We start from the raw sequence: 12214 nt of genomic DNA on the forward strand, positions 1-12214 counted from the left end.
TAATGGTTTCATTATTTGTGATTTGTAAGCATTTATAAAGTTAGTTTGCTAGCTCATTGTTCCACAGAGTGGACCTCATGCAGCCCCTGTTTTACAGCAAGGAGTTTTACAAATAACATATGGACGTCCTTGTTGCTATTTGTCTACTTAATGCGGTTTCCAGGGGTCCGTGAGAGCAGAAAAGTACCAGATGTTCCTTTGCATCATCTGAAGGTCACAGGCATCAGTCTAGTGGCGTTGGTTGTGATCGAGGGCAGATGTTCCCAGGGTTATCCATTCCATATGGCTGCCACTCGTCCACTGGCCTTTTCACAGCACAGCGCTTGTAAACACGCTTCAGTTTGCTGTTCTCTTTTTTTCTGACCCTGTAAAACATGTCCTAAATCCAATCACCTAGTCCCTTTAGAGGGGATGATGTTGATGAATGGAAATGTGTAGTGGTAGTAGTGACCTATAAGCCCCTATTGAGATTACAGGCAGGCAAGCAGCCAGCCAGCCAGGCCTGGTCAGACCACTGGGAAACGGCTAGAGCTTAAAGAGGGATTGTTTAGATAGACAATAGTGTCTACCTGGTTTTAATCCCCGCTCAGAAAGAGTACAGAGGATTGGCAGAGTTTAATAAATGAAAGTGCTCCTATAATCAGGATTTGCCAAAGTGCCCCTTTGTGTTAATCGGACATTTTTTACAGCATGGTTTTTGACATCTGCCACAGCAAGTGGTGTTAACCCTCTGCTGCCCCAGCTGTACGCAGCACATTTGCACCAGACTTCATGCAGAGAAAAGCAAAAAGGGAGAAGTAAGTAAAGTTACACCGTTTAGTGTTTATGCACATTTCTGTTCTGTTCTGTACTTTAAGAGATGGCACAGAAATGTTTCTTCATAGCATCTTTATTCAACGATTGTTGTTAAAAAGGCCTAATGCGGGTGTGTTGCAACATCCCTTTTTTACCTTATAACTTGTTCATATTTTATAGTGCGTCATAATGTACTTGCATGTACTCTATAGGTTTCAGACAGATTGCAGCCATCATGGCACAACCTCATTACTTACTTAGCAGAGGCTAATAGAACTGGGATGTGTAATTACTTCAGAGCTAAAATAGAAAGCTGCATTTTATTTAATTAAAGTTCAGCGTATCAGCAGTAAAGCATAATAAAATTGTTTTAAAATCAAGGATTACAACAGTAAATCCCAGTGGGCCAGATGTGAGAATGGGAGGGGCCGCTGCATTCTGGGACCAGATTAAACAGAAAATCCCACAGGGCCGCACTGTCTTTTTCCTGCAGCTTAGGGGCTTGTGTGGATTCAACATGCTGTAATCCACCGATTAGCTGATATAATCACCTGTAAATACACCTTGGCCGGGACGTTACTCTCGGCCATTAGGCTCTGGTCTAATGCTCCACATGTTCATCGGACCGTTTACTGTTGAGACGGGTCGGATTTCACCTCATCTGAACTTTCTGGGAATTTCAAGCAGACGGTCGGCCCAGACAGACAGCTGTACTCGCTATGTGATCCAAATGAGTTCCCAGAAACCTAACTGGAAAATATAAATGCTCTTTGACTCTAAGTTAAACCCAAACTAAGTAGAATACAAGTGGTTTGAAGCAGCATTATAATTCTACTTTGTCTATTTGCCTATAAATTTTAAACTTTTTACTCTTTACTCAAAGCACATTTCAACACTGCATGCTAATACTTGTAATTACAATAAATGTTAACATTTTACATTCAAAACTAGTTCAGTATTTGTGGTTTGTGCTTTCCCATTATATTTACGGTACTAAACCAAAGCTGAAGTTACAGGTGAAAAGGTAACGCTTACACAAACTTCAGAGAAAAGTAAATCACACAGTAAATTTTGGCCTTGTGCTCTAATGGAGGTCACTGGGCAGAAACGTCAGCACACGTTGGCATGGCCAGAATAAGTCAAATAAACTTCAGTCTGTGACCTTTCTCCTGAGATTTTGCGTAAGTTTTGGTTATGCAGCTGTCATAAAGATGTGTTTTTGTCACTATATGACTTTATTTAAAATAAAAATTTATGAAATATTCAAAACATGAACAAAATTGATGTAATCAACTGTAAAGCAACTACAGCTTTGGGATAAATGTACAAGAGTCCCTTCTTAAATGTATTACTGTAGAAGTACACAATAGTGTGGTTGAATTTAACAGTGTGTTTTAAAAAAAACTTGTCTCCAGAGATAATTTTACTCAGGTATTAAAATTAATTATTAATTAGCACTTATATTTTTAAAAGTACTATCGTTTAAAAACATTTCAGAGTCAGATAACCTCTTAGTAAGTACTTTTATATTTCTGTTATTTGCTTCGAACGGTATTATTGCAGTGTGTCTGCAGTGCAGTGTGTCATTGCACTGTATATATTAAAGTTCTTATGTAATCTAAATATGCCAATACGTCGTCTGCCACTGCTTACTCACTGCTCGGCTGATCTTATATCAAATAAGTCGATGTAGTGAATTGCTGCCACACACAGCGGTGATCCGTCTGGTGTAATTTGCCCCTAAATGTTCTTTCGCCACCTGCTGTCTGTGCGTGGTTAAAAACACAAGAGACGGGAACAGTCTGACCAGTTCATGTTGTTTTAATGCCATGCCGTTCAGGTTCAGCCTCTCTCCTCAAATCACTCCATTACATTGGATTAAACCATTAAAAAGAGGGATTGTATCTGTATTTGAGCCTTTGTTGAATTATTATTTTGTAAGACACTTTATAGTCATTCCTGAAAAAGGAAACGCATTATTTTGGTTCATAGCACATTAATGCCTGGCAAGGAAAAAACATATTAAGACTAAATTGACCAAAAAAAAAAAAGAAATCACAAAACACAGAAGCAAACAATATAAACAATATCTTATATATAAAACAAAGGAGTCATAATAAATATTACATAAACACACAAAAAACTAAACACTTAACTTATTTGGTTTGGGCCACATTTTGAGTAAAGTCAGTAATTACTGATCTGAAAAGCCAAACATCAGTGTGAATGTTACGTTTGCTGTTTTTTTCTTCCCCTTAAATCTCCCAGAAAACACAATTCATCTAAAATGAGAGTCACCACCCCAAACTTTTTATTTAGCCTCCTCTTTCTAGCAAGAAACACAATCAAGTGTGCACTCCTTTTGTTTTTCCTATAAATCAGTTCCTGTGTGTGCTTGTAAGCCATCCAAGCCTTTATATAGTGCAGAAAATTCCACAAAACAGCTTTAGTCACCCATGTTCTGTCTATTTTTTAGGAAAATCTTCTCACCAGTTCAACCTATAATCAAATAAAGAAGAATCAAGGCTTTATGCGATTGCTTTGACTTTTTGCCTTTTATTTAATTATTTTTTTTGCTGGGAATCTACCAGCTCTACAAGTCTTCCATCGTTGTGTTTGTAATAGAACGGGAGCAATTTTGGTTCAGTCAGGATTGGACTCAAAGTCAAATGCAGACATTCATTCACAGTCACACACAGATGTCTTTACAGCAAACACATACAAATAAAAATTCATTGTGACTGTAAATGTAAATTCACTCATTAGTGATTTTTCTACTTAACAAAGATAACTGTGCAATTTTTTTTTTTTTTACTTTTCTGAAGCAAACCAGGACTAGTACAAGTATCAGGAGCTCGTCTTAGGCGCCGTTTTCTTGTTCAGCCACGTGTAGAGAAGATTTTCAAGATTTAGTGTTCCCTCTTTTCACCTCAGGAGAAGGGAGATGTGCAGGACTCAGCTCTGCCTTTTCTCCGGTGTGGAGTGCAGTAATGAGGTCTTAAGGCCTCTGCCGGGATGCCTCCTCTCTGTAGGGGCTCCTTACGTACTCCGCCCCAAGTCCAACTTAAGGTTCCAGCCCCCATTAATGCTACTTCCATTGCAAAGTGCAAGCAGTTAATATCTCTCTGCCCCTCCCTCCCATTTGAGTAATTTGGAAACCAACGCAACAGCAAAATCAAAAACACAAATGGATTGCTATTGTTGTGATGTTAAAAAAAAGAGGGACAGTCATTGTCCAAAAAGCAACAGGAAGGGAGAGGGCAGGAAGAGAGCGAGTGCATTTGTGTGTTCAGTTCAGTCCATCCTCATAAAATAGGGATTCTTCCTTGTAATGTCCATATGCCACCAGTCAGCATTTGGAAGAGCTGTTATACCTCCCTGGGGGGAACAAAGGATAACATTAATACACACATCCCTTTCAGGAAAAGTACCTAAAACAAAATTTAAGAGCATTTCTTCACGTCACACTTGAGATCAAAATCACTCCTGTACGTATAACAAATATGCAGCTAGCAGGAAGTTAACATAACCAAACACAAAGACTGAAAACAGAGGGGCACAAGGAGTCTGGCTCTGTGAAAAAGTATCAGTATCCACCTGCAATACGTGTATAACATTAACTTGTAGATGCAGTGCACACGCCCCCCAGTTTCTTCTCAAACTATCAGATTATTTCTTGTATAATAGAAGTAATGACTTACGATGCTGTCAGTGTGGAGTTCAGGACAAGAGTGGTGCGTATCCTGTACAGCTGAGCCAGCGTCAGCTTCTTGTGTTGGCCTGGAGATTTTCTCTTTTTGGGCGATGCCTCCCCTGAGTCACTGGCTGCTGCTGACTTGGCTTTCTTATCTAAGCAGGCAGAAGGAGTCACTTCCCCATCTGAGCTGTTGCTCTGGGAATCGTTATCCTCGCATTGTCCGTCAGGCGCCCCGTGGCCATGCCTGGCTTCCGCCCTCCTCAGGGTGGCACTGAGTTTGTCAGAGGGCAAGCTAATGCTCAAGCAATCGTCAGGCTGGTCAAGGTCAGTGGAAAATAACTCCTTGTTTTCCACTGACGAGTTCTGGTCCAGCTCGGACATGCTCTTACTGTGCGACAGCTTTGACGTGTCCATGTCTCCGCACAGCGATTGGTCCTGCGTCTCAGAGCTGAGCGAGTGTGTGTGGGAGATGGGGTGGTTACCATGAAAGCGTTGCAGGAGGTTGTCTTCGGAGCGGGATAGAGCCAGAGAGGACAACCCCTGAAGGCAATGGAGTCGGGGCTGTACATGAGGCCGCCGGCGAGGTTTAGAGGACTGAACAACTGACACCTGAGACCCTAATGAAGCATCCTCCTCCTCTTCTTCTTCTTCCTCTTCTTCATCCACATCTTCTAATTCTGTCTCTTCGTGCTCTGGCTCCTGACCCTCCCTGTCTCCCTCTTCCTCCTCAGTCTCCTCACCTTCACTTTGGCCAGGCTGTGGCTGCAGTTCTCTTAGGAGGGATTCAGGGGAGAGGGTACCGTAGGCGCTGTCCATGGAAAGAGAGCGGCACTGGGGGTCCAGGTCCTCACTGTCTGGTCCCGTGCCCTGGTTGTGCTCAGTGTAGATGGCAGAGTGGACTCTGAGGGGACTTGATGACTTCTGACCCATAGACCTTTCAGAAAGGGAACCCACAGCGCTATCCAAGTCTTTATTAGCGCTTCCCTGGAGGTTCATGTTGGAAACAGGAGTTTCTGAGTGCTCGCCGGGCTCATCGACATCCATCACTGACAGGGTCTCGGTGGAACCGTCTGATTGACTGAAAGGAGAGTTTTGGTTGAACGTTAGACTTAAAAAGCTCACCAGAAAGCGTGTAAGGAAAACATCAAACAGAGACAATAATGGAGCACATTAAGGAATAGTTTGAGATTTTAAGAAAACAATTTGTGTAGAGTTTTGTGTTACAAATGTGCAGCTGATTTTATTCTTTACACTTCAGTACCTTGAGTTTTGCTGATCCTTGTGACTCAGCAAAGGGGAACTTGTAGTGGAGTTGCTGCTCTCATCTTCCTCCTCCTCCTCTTCTCCATCCCCCATACATCTCTTCTGACTGTCCTGCTGGCGGAGGAACTCCTCAGTGCGAAGCCTTTGAAGCTGGTTCTAAAGTGAAAAGCACCATTTACATTAAATATGTAAATAACTGTAAAATTAATTTTTCTAAAATTAAATTACAAAAAACATAAAAATCTCATATCTGGATGCTGTCCGATATTTTTTCTATAATAAAAAAAAATTGCTATCCTACCTGGACATTGCAGATTGCATCTATCCAACTTCGCCCCTGGGTGGCGCTGTTGGCTTGGAAAGTGTACGCTGCCACTGCACTCTTGAATTCATTGAGGTAGATGAGGATGAAAGAGCCTGTAGGAGACATTAAACGTGAAAAATTTAGTACTGTGTGGATTAAAAAGTCACCAATATAGTTAAATAGTTGAATAGCTTCTCAAAAGGTGAGAATTTCCTAGATTTTCTGCTTTATTAAAAAATATATATATATTATTCAGGAGTTAAAGTCAGTATTTGAGTACTCACCGGGGTCTTTGAGTTCCTTACAGATGACGTTGTGAATAAGGAGAGGCTGACGGATAATTTTGACTTTCTCCACTCTTTTCACCGGCTTAGTAATTAGCAGCAGGTCGGTGAACAGGAAACAATAGACCTCCATCTGTGGGGACAGTAAACTCATTTCAGTTATGGTAACTCTTGTAATGTTTTACAGATCTGCAGTTTTTGTGAGATTTTACGTAACCGCAAAGGAAACATGAGAAACCACGTGTAATCTGAAGAGCTGATCGTGTGTTTCCAAGCAGTCATGTGAGTCAGTCTTACCCTACTGTCTTTGCCCTCCTTCATCCTCAGCGCGCCCTCGAGATGCAGCTGTCGAGTCTCTTCCGGTGATACATCTCTCATGGGAGCCATGAGGTCAAAGTGGTTGTACTCCTTGAGGATCTGAGGGGGAAAAGATAAAGGCGTGAAGCCGAGTTTGACATGAAGTCTAATTTTAGGGCACTGGGGTATTGTAAAGTGTTTCCTACCTTCTCCACTTCTTCACTGCTCCCCTCTACAGCCTCATAGCAGTCTATACGGGCAGAGATGGTGGCCAGCTTCTGCTGTTCTTGACGCTGTCGCATCTGGGAGTCTACACTGTTGATAAAGCCCTCCACTGTGGCCACCTTTAAGGGGAAAACAAGGACAAACGTACATTTGCATTCAGACCTCAGGCAGGTGACAAGCAGTCAAAGCATATCGGTTACTTTAGTGTAAATGAGAAAAACAGCACTTTCTTACCATGCTGCTGACGATGTCACGGGTTGCTGGTTCATCTGTCTTCTTGAGAAGAATCTTCAGTAGGAGCGGGTATTTGGTCAGTCTCTGGTGAGGCTTTGCCAACATGTCGGCCAGCTTCAGACGGTTACACTGCTTATTGGTCTCTGCCCACTGAATTGAGTGAGACAAAAGCAGGAAGTCAGGCATCAGAAATGAGGAGAAAGCCACGGATGAGTTTTTTGTATTAGAGTGGGTCTGGGATTATCATAATGGTAAGAGAAACCTTACCGTGACGTAGGTCCTGAAGAGCTCATTGTCCCTGAGAAGCGTGCGCATGTACTCCATGCAACCCTCCTCCTCCATGCAATAACGGATGTAGGGCTTGAACCTGGTGCCAAACTGAACCCGTACACAGAAACAAAGACATGCGTCATATTTACTTCTGTCTTCGGGAAAACAAAGACATACTAGCTGCTAATTTACATGTTTCTTATCCAATTTATGCTTAAAAGTTGTGAAGCATCAAGGTTTTGATGTTTACTGGCATCCAGTGCAGTGTACCTTTGATAAAACACCTAAACCTTTATATGAATCATAGTTACATAATCCGTCACACTTATATATTAAACATAGCACAGGTAGTTACATTATTTAAACAGAGTGTAAACAAACACACCTTTATCTGATCATCTTATTTGTTACAAGTTAGGTTGGATGAAAATGTTATTGATAAACTCTGACATTTATGTAATGTTAATTAAAGTACAGTAAGGTGACTAATTTTTAAGATCATTTATTTTGATAAAAGGAGTAAACTTTTAAAAAGGCTTTTTTAAATTTTTTTTACATGTGCTATAAAAATATAAAATTTTGACTTTGGAAAGATGCACTCAATGCTTTAAACCAAGATACAAAGTTTCTATACTATTTAAATTAACTAGATGTCTTTCTTTTTTGTTTTCTGGGGGTGCATGCAGGGTTGTGGATTTATAATAACCCTCTTTTGTCGCATCTGTGGAGTCTGAAACTAACCGTTCTGAAACCATGGTGAAGGTCAGTGGGGTCGAGCAGAGCCCGGGCTTGCCTAGCCTTATTCAGGGCAGGCAGCATGACCTGGGTCCAAAGGGAGGTGTGGAGGCGGGCGATCTCCTGAATATTGCTGAACAACTTGGCAGGCTCCACCTCCGTCAGCAGGCCGCTCTCCTGCAGGTTCAGCAGCCCACACAGGAACAACTGCAAGAAGGGAGACATAAAAAGAGCGTAAGCCTCTGAATATTATGACACTAATCTGATGTAAGGCACTGCAGTTACGTCTAAACTTAAACTCCTTGTTTATTAGACCGTGATAAAGGCCCCACACTTTGTCACTGTCTAATGAAAAAGAGCTTCATTGTATGTCTTATCTTTTACACTACATAACCCTCTTCATCTTACACAGTATGCGATTTATATACGCGTGAACAGACAACAAAAGCATTCTTTGCACTTACATCAGTGATGACTCGGAGTTTCTTTATGTAGGTCGCCTCGGTGTGCAGCAGCTCCCATATTGCTTCCTGCTGGTGGAACTGGCGTCTTGTCAGTGTCTGCGCACACACAGATTTTATTCATAAACATCCACAATATTTATACGTTCATCTCAACTGTTACAATATTAGCACAAACTTCCTTTAGGTTAGACATTTTAATCGCAGCTCATTCCCGTGTCAGGGTTTGGAGTACAACGATTACATCAGACATTTAAACCAAATACTAAAACTCCCCAACAATATTTGCTCAGAAGATGTTTACATATACAAACAAGTAAGAAATGAAATGACTTACAGGACAATTCCAAGAACTTTTAGTTAATTGTTCGTTTAATAACTTAATGTTCACTTTCAAAACAAATCAAGTTACTGATTGCTTAGAATAAGTGGTACAACATGGTGTGAGCCTAATAAACCATTTTATTGTACCATTTTTCGCTTTACTCTTTAATTAAATACATCTTTATTATTTCTGCATACTTCCTTATGATTTCATGCTATAATGTAAATTGCATCCATACGTCAGTCTATTCTGCCGTTGCATGCTCGTACAGCAGTTGTGACGGTTGCTTATTGTTTTAAAAATTCCACAGGAAATCTGTCACACCACACAACAAAAGCAACAATCGTTTCCTTATGATGTGCTCATATTTCTTTTCCCCATAACTCACATCACCAACAGTATTGTGTTTCAGCAATCAAGACAGTAATGTGTTTGATGTAACTAACATCAGAGGTACATTTACAGTGTATCTGTTGAGCAATAACCTCTAGCCCTGCTGATTCATCGTGGACTTGTTAACATGTGCAACAACTTGGTGACGACATGAGATGTGCGGCACAGAAATTCGGTTCTTTGTGGTAACATAACAGCGAAGTGCATTATAACCAGTATTTCAGGAAAGGAGGCATCAGGTTGAGTGTAAGAATGATAAAGATAAATATAAGGAAGTAAGAATTGGGCACACACCAGAAACCAGCATGCATGCAAGTAATGCAATGAATGAGAAAATTGTAATGCCAAACCATTCATGGTTCAGCATTACACCACTGGAAGTTACAAATATCTGCATTGATTCTAGTAGAAAACTGATTTTTTCCATTATGTCTGCGTATACACGAGAAGACAAAAGTGGGTGTGTTTGTGTGGTTTGCCTATCTGCACTGTACCTCTGAGTTGTCCAGTAGCGTCTGCCAGCTGTCCTCTAGGGATAGGTTGATCTCCTCCTCCTCCTCCCAGGAGTCCTGGTGGAAGGAGAGCTGTCGCGGCACCTTTGGAAATCCAAACATTGTGTAGGTCTGGAGTTTGCTCTGGAGCTGCTCCAGTCGATCCACCTCCTGTGATCAGATAAAAAACAATTTCAAAAAAAGATGTGATTATTTTGAACGGAAACAAAAAGAGACACAAAAGTAACTGTCCATTTGTGCGACTGTTTATTGTTACATTCAAACTGTAAGTAGAGAGGGGCCTGTGTATTATAAAGCATACAGAATCCCGTCCTTGCTGGCGCCTAGGCCGCTATTCAGGTCTTTGTTCAAGCTGGCAGGCCTTATGTAGTTATGAAAATGAGCTCCGTGCATTGAGACCATCTTAACAATAGGAGACGGGGGAGCGGGGTGAGTGCTACAAAACAGAGGAAAGAAACGGAGCGGGAGGATTGTGCTTCTTGAAAACAGTCAACAAAAAGTGATAAATTTATGGGGGGAAAAAGATCCAAAATTAGGACTTCTCGCTAAAGTTTAGTTTGAAAGCAACTCGATTTTGTTTAACCCTACAATATGGAGGATGCCAAAGGTCCAGACCCAGGTGCAGGATCTCTGGCCCTGAGGGGGTTACGGGGAACAAATAAATTGAAAAGGGATGGGCCCGGCAATGACAGGTGACTGACAGAAACGGTCTCCATTTGACATCTGCCACTGTTAAGGATGTGACCTCAGGGGATGAGATACAATGGAAGGCATGTGTGTGTGGGCGCGTGCCTGTCCTTCATTAGAATCAAAGTTGATTATCAATTTCAAAAACCTCTGATCCAGAAAGAGAATGGCTTTGCTTTGGTTAACCTTGCGATCTTTAACGAGAGCTGAAAGGCCGACTGTGTTAGTTTTAAACAGAGCCAGGTTTACGCCTTCCCTATTTTCCATTCCTTATGATAAACTTGTTTATCAGGCATGTGATAAAAAGTTAAAAGTAGCAAATTTCCAGAAAAGATGGCGTTTTAAAAATCAAGATAAGAGTGGATAAAACTGAGTGCTAAGAGAAGGCTTTTCCTCTACCTACTCATTTCCAGAGCTGCTGGGTGGAAAGTATGTGAGCCAAAAAGTCAGGAGAACTTTGAAAGGAAATGACTTCACCAGGGCTCAAGGGGGATATGGCCTTCTGACCCCCTCCCACTGCTACTTGCTACTGTTCTGTTTGTTTTTTTAATGTTTTCTTAATCTCAGACATCGTCTGGGCAACAAGCCTGCCTCCTACAGCCCTTTATAGCCAAAAGAAAGTGCAGCACTTTGCTTGGAACAGCAATCGCACTCGCTTCTGTGATCATGTGATCACAACCATGTCAGCATTACCTTGCCAAAGGACCCCGCTCCAGCGTTGGAACTGAAGAAGCCACTGAAGCGGCTGGCAGCACGGTTCTTCCAGCTGTCAGGCCCAGCCCCTACGGCGGGCAGAGAGCCACCGATCTGTCCCAGAGCATCCTGGGTTGGGATATTCGCCTCACCCAGAAACTCTGTTATGTTCTTCCTCCGACGGGCCTGACCCTGCGAGACAGAGAGACAAACAAAAATCAGTTACATGATAGACCGTAATAGGAGGAAAACAGAAAATGAAAGGAAAAAAAAGATCCAATGAGTGAATGAGGGGAAATATAACTGTTTCCAGCCAGACGCATCGAAAGAGACAATGACGAAATGATAGGACAAACAGGAAATCTGAAAGGGGAATTCTCAGCCAGGGATGACATCAACAAGACCGTTAAAACTATCCAAATGCTTGGACACAAACAGGAGAGGGAAGGACTCCCACTTCCTCGCTGTGTATGTTCACTGCATCACAAGGAGCAGGCAGGAGGTTGTTCCATAAGAACAGACGGCCGAGTCTGGCCATTGTTCCCTGTCCATTGTTACCCTGTCAGCAGGCCCTGCCGTGCGCCCTCGCTCATGCAATCTCTGTACACTTTACGAGCAGCAGCAAAGTAAACAAACAGGGGCCACCTCAGTATCTGAGGAAGCAGTTGTTTTTGTTGTCTGGAGTGTCAATGCTGAAGAATCTGCTGGTCAGGAGTCAGCAAGAGGCAGGACATCGACACCCCCCCCACACAGCAAAAGGAACTCACATTCCTGGACACTGACACCGTTTCTGAAACTCACCGGCCATTCCAGTGAAATTCTTTTACTCGTCACCCCCCCAGAAACACAAACAAGCCTACACAAACACAATGTGATCAAAACACCAAGCTGCTGCACTGATGGATATCACAGATGCACTTTCCAATTCTTCTGGCCCAAAACTGTCAGACTCACAGCTCTTATGGTCACTATCAGATAATCCGCATGTAATTTTGCCCAATTTTCCTCATGAAATGTCACAAAATAGCAAATAGCCAGT

General features: G+C 42.1%; 1 protein-coding gene across 6 annotated transcripts in view; it reads right to left on the reverse strand.

The window, feature by feature from the left end:
* Positions 1-3395: 3395 nt before the first annotated feature.
* plekhg5b (pleckstrin homology domain containing, family G (with RhoGef domain) member 5b) overlaps positions 3396-12214 on the reverse strand; it is a 77604-nt gene continuing 68785 nt past the window's right edge. For 5 of the 6 annotated variants that reach the window (XM_025901541.1, XM_005448394.4, XM_005448395.4 and 2 more), the window contains 13 exons: positions 11176-11367; positions 9778-9945; positions 8569-8664; positions 8111-8311; positions 7367-7477; positions 7100-7249; positions 6847-6984; positions 6641-6760; positions 6344-6476; positions 6057-6172; positions 5754-5911; positions 4497-5570; positions 3396-4173 (listed from right to left, as the gene is read on the reverse strand). In XM_025901541.1, coding sequence (XP_025757326.1) covers positions 4164-4173; positions 4497-5570; positions 5754-5911; positions 6057-6172; positions 6344-6476; positions 6641-6760; positions 6847-6984; positions 7100-7249; positions 7367-7477; positions 8111-8311; positions 8569-8664; positions 9778-9945; positions 11176-11367 — 2667 coding nt within the window. In that variant the 3' untranslated portion in view covers positions 3396-4163. Of the gene's footprint in view, positions 4174-4492; positions 5571-5753; positions 5912-6056; positions 6173-6343; positions 6477-6640; positions 6761-6846; positions 6985-7099; positions 7250-7366; positions 7478-8110; positions 8312-8568; positions 8665-9777; positions 9946-11175; positions 11368-12214 lie in introns of those variants that run through there. The other variant, XM_013275979.3, reaches the window with a different exon arrangement.

This window comes from Oreochromis niloticus, linkage group LG20 (assembly GCF_001858045.2).
Source record: "Oreochromis niloticus isolate F11D_XX linkage group LG20, O_niloticus_UMD_NMBU, whole genome shotgun sequence".
Classification (NCBI taxonomy): Eukaryota; Metazoa; Chordata; class Actinopteri; order Cichliformes; family Cichlidae; genus Oreochromis; species Oreochromis niloticus.